Source organism: Alnus glutinosa, chromosome 14 (genome assembly GCF_958979055.1).
Source record: "Alnus glutinosa chromosome 14, dhAlnGlut1.1, whole genome shotgun sequence".
Taxonomy (NCBI): domain Eukaryota; kingdom Viridiplantae; phylum Streptophyta; class Magnoliopsida; order Fagales; family Betulaceae; genus Alnus; species Alnus glutinosa.
The window spans coordinates 6,737,604-6,763,516 of NC_084899.1; the positions used below are offsets into that span (position 1 = coordinate 6,737,604).

The 25,913-nt window shown below is 35.0% G+C and overlaps 3 protein-coding genes across 3 annotated transcripts; 2 read left to right on the forward strand and 1 right to left on the reverse strand.

Moving 5' to 3' along the window:
- Window positions 1–11,403: 11,403 nt before the first annotated feature.
- On the forward strand, window positions 11,404–13,712 carry LOC133857253 (beta-glucuronosyltransferase GlcAT14B-like). The gene is made up of 4 exons (XM_062292448.1): window positions 11,404–12,099; window positions 12,441–12,516; window positions 12,651–12,766; window positions 12,909–13,712. Exons 1-4 carry the CDS (start codon window positions 11,541–11,543, stop codon window positions 13,424–13,426), a joined length of 1,269 nt encoding a protein of 422 aa, XP_062148432.1. The 5' UTR covers window positions 11,404–11,540; the 3' UTR covers window positions 13,427–13,712.
- A 158-nt stretch (window positions 13,713–13,870) lies between these two features.
- LOC133857252 (pentatricopeptide repeat-containing protein At5g66520-like) lies at window positions 13,871–15,766 on the reverse strand. The gene has a single exon (XM_062292447.1). It carries the CDS (start codon window positions 15,570–15,572, stop codon window positions 13,977–13,979), a length of 1,596 nt encoding a protein of 531 aa, XP_062148431.1. The 5' UTR covers window positions 15,573–15,766; the 3' UTR covers window positions 13,871–13,976.
- A 6,028-nt stretch (window positions 15,767–21,794) lies between these two features.
- On the forward strand, window positions 21,795–24,858 carry LOC133857455 (2-alkenal reductase (NADP(+)-dependent)-like). The gene is made up of 5 exons (XM_062292731.1): window positions 21,795–22,147; window positions 23,193–23,370; window positions 23,861–24,027; window positions 24,124–24,206; window positions 24,339–24,858. The coding sequence occupies exons 1-5, from the start codon at window positions 21,914–21,916 to the stop codon at window positions 24,715–24,717; spliced, it is 1,041 nt and encodes a 346-aa protein (XP_062148715.1). The 5' UTR covers window positions 21,795–21,913; the 3' UTR covers window positions 24,718–24,858.
- The last annotated feature ends 1,055 nt before the right edge of the window (window positions 24,859–25,913 follow it).

Consider the following 25,913-nt stretch of genomic DNA (forward strand, 5'->3'; position numbering starts at 1 on the left):
GTGGTGATTGCAGGGGAGAAGAAATTGAATGAGGAGAGAAGACTGACTACTTCGGGGAAGGGAGTTATAGTTTGAGTAGGATATGTACTTTAGAGTCACGGGGAATCATGGGATCGATGCATGTGTTTGGTGTACCTTTTTTAGGCTTTTATATATGTGTAAAACAATCTATTAATGTGCCACATGAGTGACACGTGTCACTTAGAATAAAAAATATTAAAAATATCCAGCTCCTCTTCTTTTACTTCTTTGAACTTAAACCAATTAAATTTTCTGTAAACTGAACTCTTCAAACCCTAGAGTTCTTTGCAAATTTCCGACAAAAAGTCCAAAGCTTGGACCAAAAACTTCACCTGCATGGTAGCTCTTCCTTTTCCAACGATCAAAAACAACAAGAACTTACAACTGCAGCCACTCAAATCCAAGTCCTATATAAAACCTAATGCTTACAGTACTAAGTCCATGAATCTCGGAGTTTCAAGATATCCTGATTTTGAATACGATCGACGCCGAAGGTGGAATAGGAACTGGGTCTGGTACAAACTACAAAGGTCCCAGATGGTGAGTTGAATGATGAAATTCAGTTTCATTTGACATTAAAACAGTCTATATGTATATATATAACACCATTGTCAAGTCCAACAGCCAGGTTTTTTTGGGATTGCCACTGCCACCATTTTCAAAGATTGATATTGTCCCAGAACCCTTTTTGGTTAAACTAGAAGCCCGACCATCCATGAGTTTTTTTTTTTTTTGAAATTCAAGTCATTCCCTTTCAAATACATTGGCTTGTTTAATGGCTTTTATAAACTCATACACATCATGAAAAGTGTTCTTTCGCTGCAAAACTGAATTTCCCAAATTGGATAGACTAAATAGCACCCTCTTGGTAACACACACGTTCTGAATCAACCTTATCCTCTTCATCGCTAGCAGGAAGAGAGATTAGTATATCACTTTGTGACATTTATGAACCAACCTTATCCAGTATATCCTCTCCATTACTATCTTCCACTGCCTAATCCCACATCTTCACCTACACCAACTTCTGGTTCTAATCCCATCTCTTCATCTACGTACACCAACTTCTGGTTCTAATCTCACATCTTCATCTACATCAACTTCTGGTCACATCACTTCATCTACACCAACTTCTGGTTCTAATCTCACATCTTCATCTACATCAACTTCTGGTTCTAATCCTACCTCTTCATCTACTCTCACTTCTACATTTTCAGACTTTATATGGTCATCACCATCTAATTCAAAGGCATCGGAGTCAAAACTTAGAACATCATCCCAAAATTCATTATTTCTATATACATAGTCTCTCAAATTCTTCTTCCTCTTCCTCATCAACACTATCCTCTTCTTCACATACATCTCCATCTACATCAACTCCACCAAACGAAACTAAATATAATTCTACAAGTCCATGCCCTATATGGTGTTCCACCATTTTAAGGACATCATGGTCAAAAGACAAGTCTTAGCCCTTCATCTAGCCTCTTGTTATGTATATTGTAATAAATTAGATCACCGTGACCATATTCATAAGACTCAACTACTCCATTTACCTCAATAAATGACATCTTCTCTCTATTAAATGGGTTATGGTAATGTACTACATCCCCATCAACATAGGTGCACCGTTGTTCCCTATTAAACCGACCACCATGATGCACCTCAAACTTCAAACATTCTGGACCCATCATGTGTCCTACAAATTAATAAAACAAACGCACAAAGACATTATCATTTACTTTACAATGACAAGTCCTAGTGAGCAGACAAAAACAAACAAAGTAAAGACATTGGGTCCACAAACCGAGTAAAGACATTAGGTCCACTTTATTCCAATTACATGGTTAAATAAAGATATCAAACAAAAACAATTACAGAGCAAAGACATTGGCTCTTCTAACTTCCAAAAAGCTCAAACAAACAATCGAATACATCAAAAACTTTAAACACTTTTTAGGTCTAAACCCAACACTAGCACACTAATCAGGACCCACTAATCACAACAAAATAGGACTACAAACTATATAAAATATTCAACATTTCGTTAACATCAAGAAGACCCAAATGTTAACAATGGTGAAACACATGATCCTCAAACAAGATCAATCACACAATGAAAAAAGTATAAGAAAACCGAAATAACTACAAGATTGATGTTGGTAACATTTAACATTTCGATAAAATCCAAATTTCATAAACAAATTTACAAAATAAAGGCATATAATACATATTAGAGTTAAAGCACTAATTAAACTTTTACACTTAAAAGAGTAAAATCGTTCATTTCGTGTCACAAAAAAAACCTTTGTGATACAAATGGCAAAGTATATTGGCGAAACAAACAAAACCGCAACGACACTGTTAGGGTTCTTCTCTCAAGAAGAAAGATTGGGAGTTCTAGAGACTTCGAAACCAAGTTGAAAAAAAAATATCATTAAAAGGGGAAAATGAAGTTTGACGAAGACCTGGCGTTCCTTAAGTGATTTCACACATGAAGGAGAAGGGCATAACAGGTAGTTTAGGAGAAATATAGCATGTGTGTCGCACTTGAGGGGGTCTCTGATAAGCGTTGAATGTTTACATTCAAAGCCCCTTAATTCGCATATGTTAAACCCTAAAATATGTTGTTAAATAATTTGTTATTGTGTTTTAGTGTTTTAACTCTTTTTTAGGTCTTAATTGAAAACAAGAGCAAAATCATCAAAATTGGGCCTAAGATACATCAAGGACAAATTTACCAAAATTCTTTATTTTTTATCATCGGTTGGAACTCTACCAGTCTCCGTTAGGACTTAACAGAAAATCTAACGAAAGACTAAAATTGAAACTTTCTAAAAAATGGATACCCTAAATTGAGAAGATTTAAATTTTTAGTACCTTTCTTTAAAATAGATGAAAGTTCAAAGGTTATAACTGAAGTTTTTCCTAATTTTTATATATTTTTTATATTTGTCAGAATCTCAAACCATAAGAATTAAAAAAGCATTTATCCCTGAGAAAAACTTAAGGCTTAGGTGATTGTGGGGGATAGGGACAAAACCAGAAACTCTTATAGGCAGGGGCCAGGGGCCAAAAAAATTTGTTGGTAGGGGTCAGTAGGCTAAATTTTTATTTTTTTCCTTATAATTTTTTTTTTCTTTTTTGGAATTGAGGAGGGGTCATGGCCTATACCCCCCCCCCCCCCCCCCCCCCCCACCCTGGCCCCCCCCCCCGCCCCCAAAATTCGTCCCTAGTGGCGGGGGAAGAATTTGAATGAGGAGAGATTACTAGTTCGGGAAGAAGTGGTGAAGACAGGGAAAGGAGTTACAGTTTGAATAGGATATGATCGCTTTAGAGTCAATGGGCTCTAAGGGGTTCTAAATTTAGTGTTATTTGGCTAACGAAACTATTTAAATTGGGTCTTTCGCATGTGTCTTTTTAGGTTTGTAATTTCAAAATGTGTAATTTAAAAATTAGATCTCAAAATATGTGATTTGAAAAAATAATTTTTTAAAACACATTTAAGTGTTTGATAAAATCGTGGTTTGACATTGAAAATTATAGTTTAGCCTTTAAAATTGTGTATTTTTAAAAACATAATTTTTTTTTCAAATTTCCATTTTTTAAAAAACACAATTCCAAACGAGATACTTTCTGCAAATTTTTTTAAAAACACTTTTTTTACCTGTAAGATCGCATGGCACCAACTCTTCATTTTCCTAAAGTTTTAACATAGATGGGTACCACATCTAAAAAATAAAGGATAAACTTCACTTAACTCCCTGAACTCCCATGAACTTCTATCATTTTTGCAATCTCATTTCTTATCTTAAAAGTTTAAAAACTCTCAATTTAGTGTATTCAACTTCTAATGTTTTGCAATGCCACTCATACTTTATAATTTTCTGTTAAATCCTAATGAAATCATTGAAAATTACCAAGATACCCTTAACTTTTTTAAAAAAAAAAAAAAAAAAAAAAAAAAAAAAAAAAAAGAATGGTGTGGTAGGTCACCAAACCTACGGCAGGTAGGGTCACCACCAGACCCTGTTGTGGGTCAAGTGGGGACCCAGCGTGAGTCACCTAATTGAGACCCACTTCATGACCCAACTTGTGACCCACTGCCATGGGAGGTTAGGTCACTTTTTTTAATGCCAATTGCCGCACTTGTACGCGCAGGAATCGAAGGCCTCTTCGATCATCGTCCTCCTCTTATTATGTTATGAGATGGAGGAACACGAGTCATCACCCGAGTTGTTAGAGCCTTCTACATTGCTTTATTGCTAAGTCCTTATCATATTGTTTTCTTATGTTTAGTTTGAATGGTTTAAGTGTTTGAGTTGTATTATGTTTTAGTATTCTTTCTTGGTCGAGTAGTCTCAATGTTTAAGACTTAGTTTGTTTATTTATCTCTTAGCTTGGTTGAATATCATCACGTTGAGTATATCTCCGTGAGTTGAAAAGTCTATATTTTATTATGTTAGTAGGAGTCTATTGTTATTGGAGCATAGATGATTATCATCACGTGTTGGAGTCAAAGTAGGAATTAACCGACTTGTGGTTTAATCCTACACTATCCTATAGTCTATTTAAAGAGAAGCAACATGAATAAAAAGTATCAAAAGAATTGATCCAAACCTTGTGTTTGAAAAGGTCTAGGTTCTCTCAGAATCTAAAAGATCTAGGTTCTCTCAGAATCTAAGGTCTAGGTTCCCTTGAAAGGCGTGTTACAAAATTCGTTACGTATTCAAGTGACAATTTGGTATCAAAGCTGGTTCATCTCCAATGGCCGATCCACGCACATATGGACAGATTGGAAGCTCAACTTTCCAGCATCCAATCCGTGTTAGAAAAGCTCATGAAGCAAAATTCAGATTAGGCCAAAACAATGGCCGAAAATTCCAAAATAATGGCTGAAAATTTCAAAAATGTAGAAGAAATCAACAACTTCTTATCCCAAAGCGGGAAAAATCCTGGAGACAATTCTACATCCTGAAATCGTGATAAGTCAGTCCACCCTACAGAGAATAGTGTAATCGAGGAGAAATCCGATCATGAGCAAATCGAAGAGATAAAGCTAAAATTAGCTGAATCCTAAGTCCTAACCTCATCACCACAAATCATGTCAACTCCACCCATAGAGAACCCCAAATTCCAACTCCACATCCGCTACGGCCAATTTTATTTGAAGATCCCTTTGGCGATCTCACAAAGCTACAACAAACCGGATCTGTTAGGGAGTACCAACTACAGTTTGAACAAATCCTAAACTGTGTTGGAAGGATGTCTATTCCTAGCCATCGTCGTTCACCAACAAAGATGCAAGATCATCGAGGCAAAGGATTGTGTTTTAACTGCGACGACAAGTTCGATCTAGGCCATCGAGCCGAGTTTTAGTTAAGACTAAAATTGAAGAAGCTGGTTGAAGAGAAAGAAAAGTCACATAAACTACGTCCGCAACGGAAACGTTTAAAATTGGCCCTACATATGCCACGTGGGAAAAGTGATCTGTTATGCAGCAGCAATTTCTAAAACTCATCCTTTAGGACAATGATCGTTTTAAGGGGGGTGGAATGTTATGAGATGGAGGAGCACGAGTCATCACCCGAGTTGTTAGAGTCTTCTACGTTGCTTTATTGTTAAGTCCTTATCATATTGTTTTCTTATGTTTAGTTTGAATGGTTTAAATGTTTGAGTTGTATTATGTTTTAGTATTCTTTCTTGGTCGAGTAGTCTCAATGTTTGAGACTTAGTTTGTTTATTTATCTCTTAGCTTGGTTGAATATCATCACGTTGAGCATATCTTCGTGAGTTGATAAGTCTATGTTTTATCATGTTAGTAGGAGTCTATTGTTATTGGTGCGTAGATGATTATCATCGCGTGTTGAAGTCAAAGTAGGAATTAATCGACTTGTGGCTTAATCCTACGCTATCCTACGGTTTATTTAAAGAGAAGCAATGTGAATAAAAAGCATCAAAAGAATTAATCCAAACTTTGTGTTTGAAAAGGTCTAGGTTCCCTCAGAATCTAAAAAGTCTAGGTTCCCTCAAAATCTAAGGTCTAGGTTCCCTTAGAACCTAACAATCTATCAAAATAGGTAGAAAGAAAAATCTAAATCCATCTTCTTTTCCTGTTGAAAAGTGTGTTGCAAGATCTGTTACATATTCACGTAACAAATATATGGCCACGTTTCCATCAAGCCACGTGGCTATCTGGCCACGTGGCTACAGTGACCTTTACTGTAGCCATGTGGCAAATGTCATCATTTTTTGTAGTGTATTACTACTTTTTTTTTTCCTCTGAGTTTTGTTTTTGGTATAGAATTGTAGGTTCCTTTGGGAATTAATGGGGAGAAGAAGTTCAGGGAGAAAGGGAAGGTATCAACATGTAAGCAGCAGACGAAGACGTGGGTTGGAAGAATGTTTGAAAGGTCAGTTGTATTGAAATGAATAGGCAAAGCAAAATGGTTGCTTGGTTACCGTTTAGGTGATAATGAATGATATAACCTACAGACTAATTTCTTAGTCATTCGGGCATTTTAACAAAAACTATTATGCACGTTGTAAAATGTTTCAAAAACTTGAATGCTTAACAAGCACCATAGTGCCAAAATTTGAAGGTACATAATTCATAATTGAAATTCAAAAAGATGTAATAAGAAAACTCCACAAAGAACGTGCTCTTAATTACGGTTTAAGATGCTACTAGTAAATCACCCATGTTTTATATGAGTAATGATTGTTGTACAACTCTTGACATAACTCTTGTATAACTCCAAAATCTTTTTTTCGAACTAACTATTGGATCTATTTTCTTACATGTGGGTCCTACATAACCAATGGTTGATTTTAAACAAAAGTTGTTGTAGTTGTACAGAAGTTATAAACGTATCATATCACATTACATATTAGGAGATGAAATAGAGATATGATACATTTACAACTTCTGCACAACTCTTATACAACTCTAACAATTTTTTTTTTTTAAAAAAAAAAAAAAAAAAAAAAAAAAAAAAAAAAAATCAACCATTAAATATGTAGAGAACCTACATGTAGAAAATAGATCCAATTGTTAGTTTGATAAATAAAAAAAAAAAAAAAAAAAAAAAAAAAAAAAAAAAGAAGAAGAAGAAGAAGAAGAAGAAGTTGTTAGAGTTTTATAAGAGTTATACGTATAGAAATTGTAAATGTATCACTTTTCGATGAGATATGATATATTTACAACTCTTGTACAACTTCTATACAACTCTAACAATTTTATTTTCTTTCAAACTAACCATTGGATCGGTTTTCTTACATATGGGTCCTACATATTCAATAATTATTTTTTTATTTAAAAAAAATAAAAGTTATTGGAGTTGTACAATAATTATACAGTGTCCCACTTTTTAATACACTTTAGGCGCTTTTTGGTTTTTGTCCAGGTGGTGGATATCGATTGAACAATTATCACAACCGTGACATGGCTTCCATGGTTGAAGCACGAGTGTCCATTACACCCATGTTGCTGGGGTGGGTGTGGTCCAACCCATTGGGTCATGTTCGGATGAAGGCTCAGTGTTGTTGGTGTGGCCCATGCACTATAGTTTGTGTGGCCTTGTTGGTGTGGCTTGTGTGTTGGTTGGGGGGCGTAGCCCAACCCTTTGGTGGCCTTGGTGAGTTGGCCCTTTTGCTGTTGCTTGCTTGCAGACAGTGTCCATGTGATGGCACTTGTAACGACTCCCTTTTTATACCAAAGGTCATATCGCCACAATAAACCTGTATATGCCAAATATCGTCTCACAAAATGAGCATATCACATAAGAGATGTTTACATGGCATCAGAAACATAATACAATGAAATAGCCACAACACTTAGAGCTGAGTTAAACATCTATATTTTTAAAGCTTATATATTGCATCTTTTACATACAAAAGAAAGTTTATACAAAAGTGTCACATACGATAAAATGTTATAAGTGCATCATAAGTGTATATTCATAACAAAAATAGGTACAAATGGGATAAGTCCCCGTTTGGCAATCTCTTCCTTTCATGTTCAATGGAATATTTTTTATTTTTTTATTTTTAGTAATAATAAGAAGTGGTTAGTATGATATAAAGTAGAAAGAAACTAAACGATCTCCTTGCCCGATTTGTGGCACGGCAGCTGAGTCTAGTGCTCTTATAATTTGGGATGCCCGGCTTCTATAGCATTCTGGGTGGAGTGCAACCGGAGCATCCAAAAAAGTGCAATACCCGGAGGTGAGTTTCTTTCCATCTTTGAACACCTGAGTAAGCGGCTGGATGCCGGAGATTTGGAATTGGTGGCCATCATTGTCCACAAGTTATGACTTCGCAGAAACAGGGTGGTTTCTGGTGGGCAGATTATGTCTCCCAAATGCTTGGTTCAAAATGCAAAAGAATATCAAGAAGCTTTCCATATAGCCATTGATATGCCTAGTATTATTCGGGTGAACCCAGAGACTCGGAGCACTCAATGGCAAAAGCCACCACCCGGACAGCTCAAGATTAATTGGGATGTGGCGGTGGACAAGCGGAACAAACTTTTGGGCGTGGGCATTGACGCATTGTTATTCGTGATCATCAGGGGCTGTGAGGGCTGCCATGTGCTGGTTTCGGATCCTTCCATTGCAGAAGCTTTGGCAGCACGGCAGGTGGTAGAGCTCGGCACAGAGCTTGGCCTACAATCAATTCTGCTTGAAGGCGACGCCAAGGAGATCGTTACTGCTTTAACAAATGGAGGGGTCTCCGCTAGCCGGTACGGTAGCGGGTAGCATTGTTGATCATACCCGGCACCTCCTCTCCAATGTTCCTTCCTTGAAAGTCCAATTCATATCTCGTGTAGGAAATGGGGTAGCACACAAGCTAGCACGTCATGCCGTCTTGCAACGCCAGCAGCATGTTTGGATTGGATCCTATCCTAGTTGTATTGCAGACATTCTACTTGTCGAACAACAAGTTGTTTCAACTGATTTATAGAATTGAAATTACCTTAAAAAAAATTAAAATTAAAATTAAAAAAAAAAAAAAAAAAAAAAAAAAAAAAAAAGAAACATAGAAGCCCAAATACTTGCACAAGAACAAAAGGAGCATTTCAATGGATGGAGGGTAGAGAAAATAATTTTCATTTTTATAGGTAACCCAAAATGCTCCACAGTAGAGAGAGCTCGATCCGATTGGTGGGGAAAAAGTGTCCTTCACTTCCTTCCCAATTGTGAAAGTCTTCTCTCTGCCCCTGTCGGCATCGATAATGATGGGAGAATCTTCTCTATTGAGAATGCAGAGGATTGAAAAAAAGAAAAAAAAAAATTGAGAGAGAGAGTTTAGGTATGAGACTTTTCAGTTTTCACCTAGAAGAATTAGTAGCTTGCCCTGTTTGTGGAGGGGTGGTTTTGTTGACAAATTGGAGATGCTCTTAAAGTATCTCCAAAAGTTTAGGTAAAAGCAATATTTTCTCTAAATTTAGTTAAGCTAATGCTTGGGAAAGAAGCATTCTCTCCCTAATATTATACTTTTTTTTCGAATGAATTCTGAATAAAAAGTGCTTATCCGTAGCACTGCTCATTCATTTAATTAATAAGGACAAGAAACCGAGGTCCTTCGGATTTTTGTATTAATACTTAATGTTAACATTTTGCTACAGGTTGTGTACTCACTTTTCTAATCCTTTCCAACCATTTTTAATTGCTTGTCACCATTTCCTAGATGATTCCAATGCGTACACAAGAGTTTTCTTACTGCTGATATGTTCGTGTTTTTTTTGGTAGTCGGTAATGAGTAACATTCAATACCTGAGGGTTATGTTCTTCTTATTGGTTGTTTTTTCTCTTCTTTTTATTTTATTTTGTTTTAAGCTATACGTCATTCACGTCGCCAACGGCACAGCTGCACAGCCGCACCTTTCAATTTAAGCTAAATTTGGCTAAGAGCAATACCAATATATACCATTGTCGACTTTTAGCAAACAAACAAACTTTTCTTAGAGCATTTCTTGCAAGTTTTTTATTTTAAAATTTTCACTAAATTTTAGTAAATATCTCCAAAAAAAAAAAAAAAAAACTCACCTTAACAAATTTTTTATAATTTTTCTATTTTGTCTCTTATCAGAATTCCACCCCAAATTTTACTCATAAATTTCATGAGTTATTCAATTTCTTTTATCATTTTTTGAATTCTTCTCTCCTTTTACTTTTTTTTTCACTTTTCCTCTCATCATTTGTTAGGAGTGGTTGTTTAAAACCAATAAAAAAAATTAATATTTAGTTAATATATATATATATATATATATATATATATATATTTAAAAAATTTGATATAAGAAGTTTGTTAAAAGTAGTAGTTAAAATAATAAAAATAGATTTTTTTAGGTAAAATTTGGAGAGTTTTTAGGGATACTCTCAAGCTCCTCACCCCTTTCCCAACAATTTCAAATCACTGCGTAAGAACATTATAGATCTATCACCTTATAAATTCAAAACATATGGATATTTCTCAACATGGATAGGATTCTAATTCTCAAGGAAATAACTTCTATTAGAGTTCTTTTGTATCAGTATAAGTATTGGGTTTGGATCGTATCAAGGCATGAGTATAAGACTATATAAGACAATCTTAATCCAACTCATTTAATTAAACGGGTCAAACACTTTAATTGGCTAATTTCGTGCCAGGTTTGTAGTCGTGTAAAAACTTATCTGTCATAAATGTCGCACGTCGAATTCGGTTCGTGTCGAGGTATTGGTATAAGACTATACAGTTAAACCTTAATCCGACTCATTTAGTTCAACATGTCAGACCTCCCAACTTTAACTTGTTAATTTTGCATTTATTTGGTTGATGTCGAATTCACAAGTCGTATAAAAAATTGTCAACCTCAATTCTGTGTAACCTTTAATATGAAATAAACACGCCAACATGTAATACCAAAAGTAATTAAGAAGAAAACGCACAACAAAATGAATTTTTCTCCCAACCGCCAAACGGGGTTTTGCTTCTTTTTTTTTCTTTTTATTGGTTTAATTCTCTTGGATTTTCTTGCCAACCAAACAGAGTACAGTAGATTTCTTGGATTTTCTCGGGCTTGATCGACTTCAACCTTCTGTCTCGTCAAACCATATATATTATTAATATTCCCCATTAACATGTTTTTTTGTTTTTTTTCGAAAGAATAATTTCTCGATATAAATATTTGTTGATTCGGAGAAATGTCCTCCGGGCGCTCACACACACTGAACACTGAACAGAGAAGAAAATTAAATTAAAAGGGCCAATATCGGGTCCCACCAGATTGGACACAAATATCCTTTCCAGCTAGTGAGCATCCGTACTCACCACACACTGATTGACACGTATATATATATAAAGCTTCTTTTTCATTCCCCCACTCTCTCCATCTCCGCACCCACCAAAACAAATAATTATAGCACTAACCATTCCTTTAATCTCCTGCCCTCCAAAACCAGCCGGGATCCTCAGGCTCACATTTCCATGTCCTCCATCTCTGTCTCTCTTCTCTGAGCTCGCTACTTGTTGGCATGGAGACAAACAAGCCGCCGCAGCAGAAGAAGAAGAAGTGGTTTCTCGCACTGGGCTTCGCTCTTCTATTGTCCACCTTACTCGTCTTCCTCACTGTTTTTACTTCCTCCAACGCCTCCACTCAGCTGTACCACCAGAGCCATGTCAAGAAGCAGCCCCCGGACTTCGTGGAATCGAAGATGGGGGTGTCCGCGGCGAATTCGATGGATTCAGTCCCGAGGCTGGCGTACTTAATCTCCGGCTCAATGGGCGATGGGCAGAGCCTGAAGAGGACGCTCAAGGCGCTGTACCATCCGCGGAACCAGTACGTGGTGCACCTGGACCTGAAGGCCTCGCCGGAGGAGCGGCTGGAGCTGGCGGCCTTTGTCAGGAACGAGCCGCTGTTTAAGGCTCTCGGGAATGTGCGGATGGTCGTGAGAGCCAATTTGGTTACGTACAGGGGGCCCACGATGGTGAGCAATACGCTTCAAGCGGCGGCCATTTTGTTGAGGGATGGCGGAAAATGGGATTGGTTTATTAACCTGAGTGCTTCGGATTATCCCCTGGTGACCCAAGATGGTAAGGAAATAAATTTTGGGCTTTTCTGTACTTCCGATAAGCTCTGTTTGCTTATAAAATAAGTTACCGCTTGAATCTGTCAAATGGGTATTTCGAGAGCAGAAAACTGGATACGATTTGGTGTCGGTGGTGGTTTTTTCTTGATTGGGTGTTTGTGCATTTTTGTGGGAGTGGGGAAGACGGGTCTAGTCTAGACTATAGTTGCATCGCAGTTAATTGTTATTATTATTATTATTTTTAAGTAATAATTTAGTTAAAACTCTTTTTTAATGATTAAAAAATTTATTTTTCATGGTCGCTTTCTGATGCTTTCAATTTCTGATTTCTTTTGGGTAATGCAGATTTGCTTCATACACTGTCAGCTATTCCAAGAAACCTTAATTTTATTGAGCATACAAGTGACATTGGCTGGAAGGAGTATTTGGCTCATCCCTTCTCTTTTGTTAGTTATTTTCCGTTTTGCCGGAATTAGTTCAATAGCAACACACCAATTCTCTGCAAAATTTGTTTACAACTCTGCTTAAAAGGTGCAAATTCTTTGAAATCCACAGGTATCAGAGAGCCAAGCCTATTATAATTGATCCGGGTTTCTATAGCCTGCATGAATCAGATGTTTTTTGGGTGTCAGAGCAAAGAACCGTGCCAACTGCATATAGGCTATTTACAGGTGTGGATTTTAGTTTCTGTTGCCTCAATTTTGACTAAATGTTTATGCCATTTTCCCCATAATAACGTGATTTTGAAATTACTGATCCTAGCATAATTTCACCATATATATAATCTTCGACTATGGTCATGAATTTCCTCAGGTTCTGCTTGGATGATGCTCTCTCGCCCTTTTGTAGAATTTTGTTTATGGGGATGGGACAACCTTCCAAGAATAGTCCTTATGTATTATGCCAACTTTCTTTCTTCTCCTGAAGGGTATTTCCATACAGTCATCTGCAATGCCCCAGAGTTCCGGAACACTACAGTAAACCATGATCTGCACTACATATCGTGGGACAATCCCCCGAAACAACACCCGCATTTTCTCTCAGGTGATGACTATAAGAGGATGGTAGACAGCAATGCCCCCTTCGCCAGGAAATTTGGCAGCGATGATGCTGTTCTTGAGAAGATTGATTCTGAGCTTTTGGGCTGCAATGCTGATGGATTTGTGCGTGGTGGATGGTTTAATTATCAAGAAAATGCAAACCTGACTGTCCCACATCAGGAAATAGCAAACACAACTGAACTCAGGCCAGGTCCAGGTGCTGAAAGGGTCAAACGCCTTATCACTGGTTTGTTATCAGCTGAGGATTTTCATGAGAATCAATGCGCTTGACACCAAAAGTCCTGCAAGGCCACTGCTGAAAGATGCCATCTTATACCAAGTAACAAATGGGGGAATTATTGCTCAGTTCAACTAATAATAGAGGCTGCTAACAGAATGGTTAGCAATTCTTTGGGAACTATGTGGGGTAGGAAAATAACTGCCTTTCCTGAATGCATTATTCAGTTTTACCTTCTATATCCAATACGATCATTTTTTAGCTCAATAGCCCACAGTGTAGTTTAATATATAACTTGGATCGCATATTAATTAAATGTTATTGAATCACGTTTCTTCAGTTTATTGATGCAATGTCCCGTCTATTTCTTGAATCTTTCGTAGATTTCTAAGACGAGGAAAGTAAATATGAGAACCAGCCATGGAACCTACAGGCAGCACATTCATCTTGAGATATATTATAAAACTCCCTGTAATAGATGCAAAATTGTGTTACATTGTTTTATTATTCCATTTCTGCTATATTTTGATGAGGGACGAACATGCGACTAACAGATATATAACACATGGAAAATGGGCAGCCCTTTATTAAAACTCTTATAAATTACTTCATTGAATGGTCCAAATTCATGCTTTCGGAAAAAGAATCAAGCATTTTACATATTTCTTGTGCCCGAGGATGGCAAAGATCACCTGCAAGGAACTCTTCGACCTTTCCACTCACCTCTATCACACTGCAACCTGGTTGCTTCTTCATTCCCGCCTCCGAAAGCGTTTTCCTGACTTTCTTCGCCTCCATTTCCCAGCCAGCTTCCTTATATATATTATAAGAAAGAACACTAGTACCAGAATTAACTACTCCCATACCAGTTAGCCTTTTCCAGACTCTGTCCCCAATTTCAATATTTTTATAAACTCTAGATGCACCCAGTAGTGCTCCCCAAACATTGGCATCTCCTCTGCCAAGCCCCCCCATCTTCTCCTCTGTAAACTTCTCGGCTTCCTCTATCATACCAGCTCTAGCCAAGAGATCAACAACACATGCATAATGCTCAAGCCGGGGTTCAACCCTGTAAATAGTACCCATTTGTTCAAACAATTTAAGCCCCTCAGCAACCATCTTTGCATGTGTACAAGCTGTAAGGACAGCAACAAATGTTGTGTCTGTGGGTTGAGTCCCAGTTGTAGCCATTCGATTGAATAAATCAAGCGACTTCCTTGCATCTCCATTCATTGCAACACCAGAAATCATCGCATTCCATGTCCCTGCATCCTTATCAGGGATGCTCTCGAAAACTGATAGTGCTGATTCGACACAACCGCATTTTGAGTACATGTCCACTAATGCAGTGGCCAGAATTGGGTTGGACTCAAGATTACGCTGCTTAGCATATGAGTGGATCCATAATCCTTGTGTGACTGCACCAAGATGGGCACATGCAGTGAGAACGCTAACGAGAACCGACTCATTCGGCTTCATTCCCGCTTCTTGCATTTTCCTAAACAAACTAAGCACCTCTTTGAAGTCACTAACCCGAGAATAAGCGGCCATTATTGCACTCCACGATATCACATTCCTCACAGGCATTTCTTCAAACAACAATCTTGCATTTGCCACATCCCCCACCTTCCCATACCCATCAATCATCGTTGTCCACATAACCACATCCTTCTTTGGAGTTCTATCAAATAGCAATCTTGCAGTTCCTAAGTCATGTACTACAGAGTAATACTCAATGAGCGCACTGACGACAAAAGGGTCATCACGGAATCCGAATTTGACAATATGGGCATGAACCAAACGACCCAGAATTCTCTTCTTCGAAAAAGGAACTAAAACCGTAGAAGCTTTGATCAATGGTGGAAAGGTGTAGTTATTAGCCACGAGGCCATAATTCAACATGTCAAAGTAGCACGAGATGGCGGGTATCGGTGAATTAGACTGAACATGCCTTCTGATCATAGTATTGTACATGAACGTGTTGCGGTAACAAAGATGCTCAAAAATCGAGCGAGCGTAAGAAAAGAAAGAAGCATCCTTGAAGGTTGCAGCGACGGAGAGGAATGAGGCAATAGCGTACGGATTTTGGTGTAGGTGGGATTTGAGGAGATGGGTATGGATTTGCTTGAGTTGTTTCAGGGTTTGGCACCGTTGTGAGAGGGAAATGAGGGTGCTGATGTTAACGGTTTTTTGAACCATTTGAAACGGCAAGACATTTCTAGTCTTGAGCAATGTTTGGCGGTTGAAGAGAGAGAGCTAGCTCGACCTCATTTGTGAACCAAAACATTTCATTTTTTTCTGAGAAATAAAACAATTCCAGAACAATAACAGACTCCTCAAAAACCAAGCATTCTCTACGCACTAAAGCCTAGAAATTCCATGATTAATGTATGATAAGCATCCTTGAATAGCCATGACAAGATTTTTAATAAACATCCCCAAAGTGGTGACTGCCAACCGGTAGCCGCTTCTTCTTTTTTTTTTTTTTTTTGTAATTTTAATTTTAATTATTTTGTTTAAAAAAAAGTTTTATTTATTTATTTTAATTAAATAGTCAATATATAATAAATCATTATTTCACACTACTTTTCACAACACCAATCATTATACACAACTTTTCAAACATCCAATCATTTCCTACCATTAAAAAATAATATTTTTTAATCTAAAAAATTCAACACCCAAACACAAATTCAAACAATAATCTAAATTATATTCTTCATCCAAACATATTTCTTTGCCTCGAAATTTACAAACAAAATAAGAATTCAATTCAGATTCTAAAATTCAATTTCCAAACGGACCATTAGAATTAGGAGTTTAGGGCAAACAGATACTGCAAACTTTCGTGCGAAATGTTCATTTAGCGCCATTGATTCCCGCTTTTCTTTTTATCTAAAGGCACCATTTGCTATTAGTGCCCTTGCTTTTAATTTTCATTTTTCCATTTAATTAATTTATATGTTAATATATTTCTAAAAAATGAAATTTATTATTTTTTTAAAAATAAAAAAGACAATGTTGTTTAAAAAGGGAAAAATGCATCATCACGCTCCTTATGGTATCAAAGTGAATTTAGAGTTCCCGTGGTTGGCACCTAGTTTTTATATTTTTATTTTAGAAAAATTGCATCATTGATCTTTGTGGTTTGACTAAATTACAAACTACTCCATGTGGTATAAAAAATAATTGTAAAGTCCTTGTGGTAAGCGAAAATTACAAATTACTTGTTGAAGTCGTTTTCCATCCACAAACTTAACAGAAACTGTTAGGTTGCCACGTGAGTCCAATAAAAATGTGACACCTGTCACTCTCAATAAAAAAAAATTAATAATATATTAAAAATTTAAACTTTAAACTTTAAATATTTAACGAAATTTGACAAAAATACTTAAAATAAATCATATAACAAGTAATAATCAACAAATATTTAATCCAATATAAAAAAATATATATAAATAAAAAGTTTAACTTTAAGACGTCTTAATCAACAATACTTTAAGTTATTAACAAATAAATTTAACAAACAACAAAAAAGACATTACATGACCAAAGAGCACCCATAGCTATTACTGCAATAATTACGATCTGTCTATACCCATATTATCAATGTTGACTAGTATAAGTTGAGGCTAATAGTAATTTTTATATTTTTTAATTTATGCAATTTAAAAATTGTTTAAACTTATTAATTTTTTTTTAAAAAAATATATATATATATATATATATTTAATAACATAATCCTATTAAAATTTTAGAAAAATAAAACCTATAAAAAAAATCATATTTAATTAATATACATATGCCGTATATAGGGAAAAATATAAAATATATATATATATATATATATATATATATATATATATATATATATATGTCCTTTTTATTTTCAATCGAACTCTATAGATTTTGCATTATCCTTGTGAACTAGTTCAATCGATCAAAAAAAGCATTAGGATCGATCAGATGTTCGATTAAACCTTCACTCATGTCAAGTTCGATCGATCCATTGATCTTATCACGATCGATCAGACTAATGCATTACAATCGATGAGGTGTTTGATCAAATATTGAATTGTATAAATTTCTATCAATCATTTGATCGTATTATGTACAGTCGATCGGACTAATACGCTGGAATAATACAAATTCATTAGAGTTCAATTGATCATACTAATACACTAAGGTCGATAAGACAATTGATCGAAACTTCAATCGTATCAATTAATTCACATGCCTATAAAGTGTACTTTGAGAAGCCATCGATTAGTGAGTGACTTGGGTATTTTGAGTATTAAGCACCTATATTGATGGATTATCATAAATCCATATAGTTTGATTGATCAATTGATCATATGACAAATGATCGGAATTATGCACTAGGATCGATCTGATGCTCGATCAAACCTTTAGTTGTGTCATGTTCAGTCGGTCATTTGATCATATCACGATCGATCGAACTAATGCACTAGGATTGATCGGGCTAATACACAAGCATAGATAATAAAAAATCCATATAGTCCGATCGATCAAACTAATGCACTATGATCAATCAAATTTTTTATTGAACCTTCAATTGTGTCAAGTTCAATCGATCATTCAATTGTATCACAATTGATCAAACTAAAGTGTAAGAATCAATCAGATTGATCTTATCATTATTGATCGGACTAATGCACAAGGATAGATTAAAAAAATTAGAAATAGTAAATATTAATTCATAAGATTAGAAAATAGAAAAATTTACTAATAGTCTGGAAATAATTAATTTTTTGTGGAGGTTTTTTTTTTTTGCCACCCCAACTTGGTTTTTTTTTAAAATATATATATATATATATATATATATATATATATATATATATATATATATATATATATATATATATATATATATATATATATTTTATATATATTTTTCCTATTTTCCACATTTTTTGTTTTTTTTACAAAACATATGACCACTTGGAAGGTTTTGATTGGTTTGACATGGAATTCCATTTATGGTACAAAATAAAATATAGGTAAAAAGAAAAAAATTGTTATAGAACAAATAAGATCATGATTTCTTTGGGACATAGATGTGAGGCTTAATACGATTCCTATAATGGGAGGATGCTAAAGATTGATAGGACTAATGCGCAATGGTAGATAATACAAAATTTATAGAGTTCAAGTGATCATTAAATTGTATTATGATTGATCAAACTAATGCATTAAGATCAATCAAACTAATGATCAATCCTTCGATTGATCATACTAATGCAGGATAATGCAAAATCCAAATAATTTGATCGATCAGACTAATGCAGATCGATTGAATGTTCGGTATTTCCTATTTTCTTCATTTTTATGTTTTTTATGAGACATATGACCACGTGGCAAGTTTTGATTAGTTTGACATGAAATTCCGTTTATGATACAAAATAAAATGTAGATAGAAAAAAAAAAATTTAAAGTCATTAAAACCCAGATATTGAAATGGCATTTAACCCAAAAATTAAAAATTAAAAAAAAACTAGAAAAACTTACTAATAATATAAAATGAACTATTTTTTTTTTCTATAGGTTTCAATTTTTTTTTTTTTTTTAAAAAAAAAAAGTTAAATAGGTTTATATGATTTTGTTTTTTTGTTATACAAAGTTAATAGCGTCAACTTAAAAGTCGACACTAATGACCTATTATCAGCATCGACCTCTGATTGTCGACGTTGATAATAGGTCATCAGCGTCGATAGTTGGAAGTCGACATTGATGACCTATTATCGATCGATGCTGATATTTTCAATTTTTTTAAAAATAAAAAATAAAAAATAATCATTTTTTTAACACTGTGTCAATAAAGTGGACGCAGATGGGTATCTAGTAGCGTCAAGCAAAGTCGATGCTAATTGTGACAGACAACTGCTATTTGCTTTCCCACCTCAACTTGTGCAGGGCAAAATTTCCCATTAGGTTATTAGCAACAACATATTAGCTTCTTTGTTATCGATGCTAATTTTAACATTTTTTGAAAAGTCGACGCTAATAATAGCGCCCCTAATGAACGGATTTTTTTGTAGTGGTGGCTTACCTCGCCGTGGGTTATAGCAAGTGCAAAGTTTATGGCTTTCTGAGACGAACTTTGGCTCTTCATGCAGTTTATCTAGTATGGATCAATAGATACATAGAGATTCTTGACTATGACATCATTGGACCCAGGCTCAACTGAGAGAAGAAGAGCTGCGGTCTTGAGCTCAAAGTGGGACTCTTTTGGTGCACCATCAATATGAGTCTTTATTGTTATGTACCTGTTGCTAACTTCCATTGTTAACTATATATACCTCGATGTGCCGTTGAAATCTCAGCGTTTCAGCTATATATATAAAAGTAGAACCAGAGGCAGAAGCTCATGACCTGTCTGGATGTTTCTAACCGCTGAAGGATAGAAATCTTTTAGATAAGTATTGACGAAAGGATTTCTATTCTCTAACGCTGACCGAGTTTTCAGGGTTTGTAGGCTCCACATCTCTCTGATAATTCAGGAAGCAGAACTATTATCTATGAAGCTGACATTGACCTCTGAATTTTTATGTATTTGACAAATAAGGTAAGGGCCAGATAATAGTTGTCAAATCTAAATAATAATAATAATAATTGAAGCAAATTAATTTGTCTAGTTCCAACTTCCAAGTATCATGATAATTGATAGTGGGTGTGTTTATAACCCAAAAAATAATTTTTCCTCTTCTTTTCATTTTTTTCAAAAAAAAAAAAAAGAAGAAGTTAACTTCAAAATGTTTCAACCTTTTTATTTTTTACTTTTTATATCACATCAATCATTTTTAATAACCATTCAAATTTTTTTTTTTAAAAAAAAAAAAAACTATAAAACAAAATCTTTTCCTTTTTTCATATAAATTTTTTTACTGGCCTTTGTAGTACGTAGCCATTGGTTTTTTTTTTTTTTTTTTATGAATAATGTTATAAGCTAAATTTTTATTTTACAATTATCCGAAAATACTGATATGGTAGTTTTAATCAATTCATGGATCAGTTATTTTTTATAAATTAAATAAAATAAAAATTTAAAAATTGGTTGAAATTGTCACATCAACCCTGTGGCATGGTTGTGGATAAAAATGTAATGTATAATACTACTATATTTTTTTAATAAGAGCTACTAGATTTTGCTACATCATCTCTGTGGGATATTTGCATAGTATGTAGTATTACTCTTTCATTAACTATTATATTTCAAAAGAGTAAGATAATGCTTCATACTATATAAGCATCTCACAAAGCTGACATGACAAGTCTATTAGCCATTTCATTAACATTTGTTAAAAAAAAAAAAAAAGATTAAAATCAATTTAACTACTACTAAATCTTGTCATCAACTTTGTAACATAATTATATAATTTATTTATTTATTAATTGTGCAATATTTATGTTATAAGAAATACGGCCTGCATGCTTTAACGTATATGGTCATATTTTAGTGTGGAGAATAAGGAGGGTTCGGCCAGTTCTGTCTCTTTACAATTTCTTCTTTTTATAATTAGCATTTTCTTAGCTAAAAAGAAAGAAAAAAGACAATATATACAAACAAACGAAATTAAGGCCGGTTTTATAAGAAAAACGAAAAAGGACCAAGTTGGAATATTCACGTTTACAACTCCTCCAAGAAGGGAAAGATTCTTATGACAGCCCTCATCGTTATATATAATAATGGTGTAACAATTGGCCAATAGCAACAAGCCGAATGAACGTTGATAAAGAAAAATTGTAGGATTGGACACGTGTGTACGGCAACATTTGTCTATAATATTGAATTATACTATAAAAATCCAGGGGTAATTACCTTTTCCCCCCATCAACTACCAGCCATTGTCAACATGCCCCCATGAACTGACACCTCGACCAAAAGAGAGCATCCAACTACCATCGTTACCCACTTTGCCCCCATCCGTCAGAAGATTCCGTTAACTTTGATGGAATATTCCATTTTTTTGTGTTAATTTTTGTTTAAAGACCAAAATACCCTCTACAGTAATTAATAAAAAAAATATTAAAATTAATATATTTTTTTGTTTTAAAAAAAAAAACCAAAAACAAAAATTAATCTAAGGGTGGCGCCCTTTTTCAATTTTTTTTTTTTAAAAAAAATATTAATTTTAATATTTTTTATTAATTACTGTAGAGGGCATTTTGGTCTTTGTGTGAATTAGACTGACGGATGGGGGCAAAGTGGGTAACGATGGTAGTTGGATGCTCTCTTTTGGTCGAGGTGTCAGTTCATGGGGGCATGTTGACAATGGCTGGTAGTTGATGGGGGAAAAGGTAATTACCCCAAAATCCAGTCTTGATTTGTAATTTTCTGAATTTGAGGGCGCAGTTCAATTTCTGTAGATTTATATTCCATATTCAGACACAACCCTTTCACAAGTCTTCCAAGTTTCAGATAAGAATACATGCCCCTCAGCTTCTTCCTCTGGTTCTGCTTTCATATATAGCTGAAACGCTGAGATTTCAACAGCACATCAAGGTATATATAGTTAACAATGGAAGTGAGCAACAGGTACATTACAATAAAGACTCATGTTGATGGTGCACCAAAGGAGTCCCACTTTGAGCTCAAGGCCGCAGCTCTTCTTCTTTCAGTTGAGCCTGGGTGCAGTGATGTCATAGTCAAGAATCTCTACGTATCTATTGACCCATACCAGATAAACCGCATGAAGAGCCAAAGTCCGTCTCAGAAAGCCATCAATTTTGCAGTTGGTATAACCCCCGGCGAGGTAAGCCACCCATGTAATACTTATTTACTAAGTTACAGATAACTGGCTAATTATACATACTTGAATCTCTAGACAGAGACCATCGATCAAACAAACAAACCTCTAACAATGAGCATATATAGGCAAAAACACAGGTTCCAGAAGAGGCCATCCCTGTCTCAAATTCTGTCTACAGATTCAAGTGGCTGCAGAGACGGTAGAGGGAGCTGAATTTTGCTATGCAGAGATGTTGCTGTTAAAGAATTTTTAATATGTATATATTTATTTTGTGGTCTGGGATGGTGACTGTGAATAGACATAGTAACCGCTATTTTTAACACTATACATAGTCTACTTTAGTCCAGTTTTCGAATTCAGAACGATTCTCTCTTCTTCTGTTTTTCTCTAACACTTTCTATAATTTAAATTTCGAGTATCTGTCTCTTGTTATAATAGAAGATCTTAGGGTATTCAAGTTTAGTTTCGTTTGCAAAATGCAACTAAACAAAAAAAGATTTTTAGGCCCAATTATATTCTTGAAAAATCTTTGTTGTAACCCTTTGCATATCATTTCTGATATGTTGTAACGCACCTTAGGAGCATTTCGATTTTTTGCTTTCTATTACTTTTGCTAACGGTCGCTTGGCAATTCAAAATATGCAGAGGCAGCAGAATGTGCTACTGCAGATTAGTTTGCTGTCTTTTGCTTGTTGTAAATTGTATGGAGTTTTGTTGAGTTCTCTGTTGATAGGCTCATAGGTAGAGTTGTTACTGATTTGTATGTTTTGTAATTGTAATTGGTTAGTAGTTGCTGAGTTGTATAGCTGCTGGTGATTGTTTTGTAGGCTGATTGTTAGCTGATGGTTCATTTGGATTTGTAAGGTGCCTTTTTTGCATCTAGAGTTCTTAGCAGGTTTTCTGCTGGAGTGTGCTGTATACTTTGTTTTATTGTTAATAGAAATTCATTGATAAAAAAAAAAAAATATGTTGGAGTTATTTTATTTTTATTTTTATTTTTGATAAATAATGTTTGAGTTTTTTTTTTTTTTTTTTAATATATGGACAGGTTATTGATGCTTATGGTGTGGCAAAAGTTGTGGCCTCTGGGAATCCCAGGTTTGAGAAGGATGACTTGGTGGTTGGCCTAATCACTTGGGGAGACTATAGTGTACTAAAAGAAGGAAGCATGTTAAATAAATTGGACACCATGGGATTTCCACTGACTTACCATGTGGGAATTCTAGGTAATAAATTACTCCTTTATTATCATTTTCATCCCATCAATTAATGGAGCCAAAATATTGAGTTACTACTTCTAGATTGAACAAAAAAATGACTATGTTTCCCTGAACCTGAACTACAACATTGAAAGATGCAGAGCAGTATTATCATCGTTAAATCACCAATTAATCCAAAACCTTAAGTTTATAGGAAATAGTAAATTTAATTAATATTATAACACTTCCCTTCACGTGTCCTTAATAAGTGAGACCTAATATGTGAAATATTTAATTGAAATGAGAAGTGAATTGATGGAGACAAAGTTCAAACTCAAGACATTTAGCCTTGATACTAAGTGAAATCACCATTTATCCTAAAAATTAAAGCGGATAGAAAACAGTAAATTTAATTAATATTCTAACAATTATATGTGCCATTGAACTAAGACATGCATGAGTTATTTGACACTGCAGACTTTCACTAACTCATTTCTTTCTTTGTATGTTACTGCAGGGCTTAGTGGATTGACAGCCTATTGTGGATTTTTTGAGGTATGCAAGCCCAAGAAGGGGGAGAAAGTGTTTGTATCAGCAGCTTCTGGATCGGTAGGAAATTTGGTTGGACAGTATGCCAAACTGTTTGGTTGCCATGTTGTTGGCTGTGCTGGAAGCAAGCAAAAGGTCACACTCTTGCAAAACTTAATGGCTTTAATCTTACAGGAGAACTTGTTTTCAATGCTTCATTGAAAACTAAATTTCATAACGAACTTGTTATAGGTAGAGTTGCTCAAAGAAAAGCTTGGATTTGATGATGCATTCAACTACAAAGAAGAAACTGATTTGAAGTCAGCTTTGAAAAGGTTAGAACCATAAAAAAAGTTCAAAAATTCTTTGTATTTTTATATCACATCAGTTACTTGTTATTACTATTCAAACAAAAATGCCACTACAAAACTCTTTACAAATTTAATCATTTGCATTTGATTCTACAGGTACTTCCCAGAAGGAATTGACATATACTTCGACAATGTGGGGGCTGAGATGCAGGAAGCAGCAGTTGCCAACATGAATACCTTCGGCAGAGTTGCTGTTTGTGGGGTTATCTCTGAATACACTGATGCTGGAAAACGAGCTGCTCCAGATATGCTGGATGTTGTGTACAAGCGAATCACAATCCGAGGATTTTTGGCAGCTGATTTTATGAATGTATATGCAGATTGTATATCAACGACCTCGGATCACCTTCGTACGGGTAATATGCAGGCACTTGAAGACATAACACCCGGTTTGGAGAACATCCCCTCTGCTTTCATTGGACTCTTTCGGGGTGACAACATTGGAAAGAAAGTTGTTAAGATTGCAGAGGAGTGAATGGGAAGAAAAAAAAGAGGTTATTTTCTTGAATAATAAAATGGAAAGAACACTCCATTAATCATTTTGTTGTTCTTATGATGATAGTAGTTGTTGTTAAGATTGCAGAGGACTGAATGGAAGAAAGACTATTTAGCATGCTGCTCCCATTAAATCAGTCCTTGTAAAAATAAATAAATCAAGGGTTCATTTTCACAATATATATATATATATATATATATATATATATATATATATATATATATATATATATATATATATATATATATATATAATTAATTAAATTGGTAAACCATGGTTAATCAACTAATTGACTTTATCCGTAAAAAATGTGGCTTTGGAACATCATATTACTTGGAAGAAAAAGGGATAAATGTAAACCAGTCCTTGTGGTTAGCCTAAATTATAAATCGTTCAATGTAATATAAAAAACTATTCAAAAGCCCTCGGGATAGTCCAAAATAACAATTTAATTACTACAATCAAATTTCATCAAAACACTTCATTGATTCTTTTAGTATGCCACTTTATCACCAATAGAATGATGACATACGTCATTCTTAATTAAAAAAGAGAGAACTTTACAAAAGGGTATCGAACTATACCGCGTTTTGACAGAAGGGTACTGAATTATTATTCCTCTCGAACCCGGAGTTTTAACTATCAAAATGTATCCCATAAGGGCATTCCGTCTGTTTTCGGCGTTAAAACGCGACGGAAGTCGATTCACGTGACTTCTACGTGACTTTTTTAATGAGTTTGGTCTTCTTTGCCCCTGACTTCAACTTATAAATCAAGTCTGAAACCTCCTTCACAAAGCACTTATCTCATACATTGATATACTCTCAGCTCATACATACACTCCCAGCTTCGGCCTACCTCCATCAACGCGTGAAAGGAAGGTTTTTTTGCATGAGTTAATTTCTTCCCTTCTTCACGTGGAAGAGACCATAACCTATGTCCGACAGTGAATCGAGCTCGGCAACCTCTACCGGTCCACTGTGTAAATGTGGATTGGAAGCATGTTCGTGGACATCCTTCACCATGGAAAATTTTGGTAGAAGGTTTTATTCTTGTGTAAATTACAAGGCAAGTAATTTCTTCCCCCAATTTTTTCTTCCCCTTTAGGGTTCCATCTTTGTTTTCCCAATTTTTTTCCCCTAAGGGTTCCACAAGTGTTGATTGATGGGATTTTC

What these genes read in the sequence shown, in the direction of transcription:
- LOC133857252 (XM_062292447.1), bottom strand. Translation starts at nt 15,572, where the DNA reads ATGGTTCAAAAAACCGTTAACATCAGCACCCTCATTTCCCTCTCACAA.
- LOC133857455 (XM_062292731.1), top strand. Translation starts at nt 21,914, where the DNA reads ATGGAAGTGAGCAACAGGTACATTACAATAAAGACTCATGTTGATGGT. An exon ending in TTGGTATAACCCCCGGCGAG is followed by an intron (nt 22,148 to 23,192) that starts GTAAGCCACCCA and finishes ATATATGGACAG; the next exon opens with GTTATTGATGCTTATGGTGT. An exon ending in TTGAAGTCAGCTTTGAAAAG is followed by an intron (nt 24,207 to 24,338) that starts GTTAGAACCATA and finishes TTGATTCTACAG; the next exon opens with GTACTTCCCAGAAGGAATTG.
- LOC133857253 (XM_062292448.1), top strand. Translation starts at nt 11,541, where the DNA reads ATGGAGACAAACAAGCCGCCGCAGCAGAAGAAGAAGAAGTGGTTTCTC. An exon ending in AGTGACATTGGCTGGAAGGA is followed by an intron (nt 12,517 to 12,650) that starts GTATTTGGCTCA and finishes TGAAATCCACAG; the next exon opens with GTATCAGAGAGCCAAGCCTA. An exon ending in TGCATATAGGCTATTTACAG is followed by an intron (nt 12,767 to 12,908) that starts GTGTGGATTTTA and finishes GAATTTCCTCAG; the next exon opens with GTTCTGCTTGGATGATGCTC.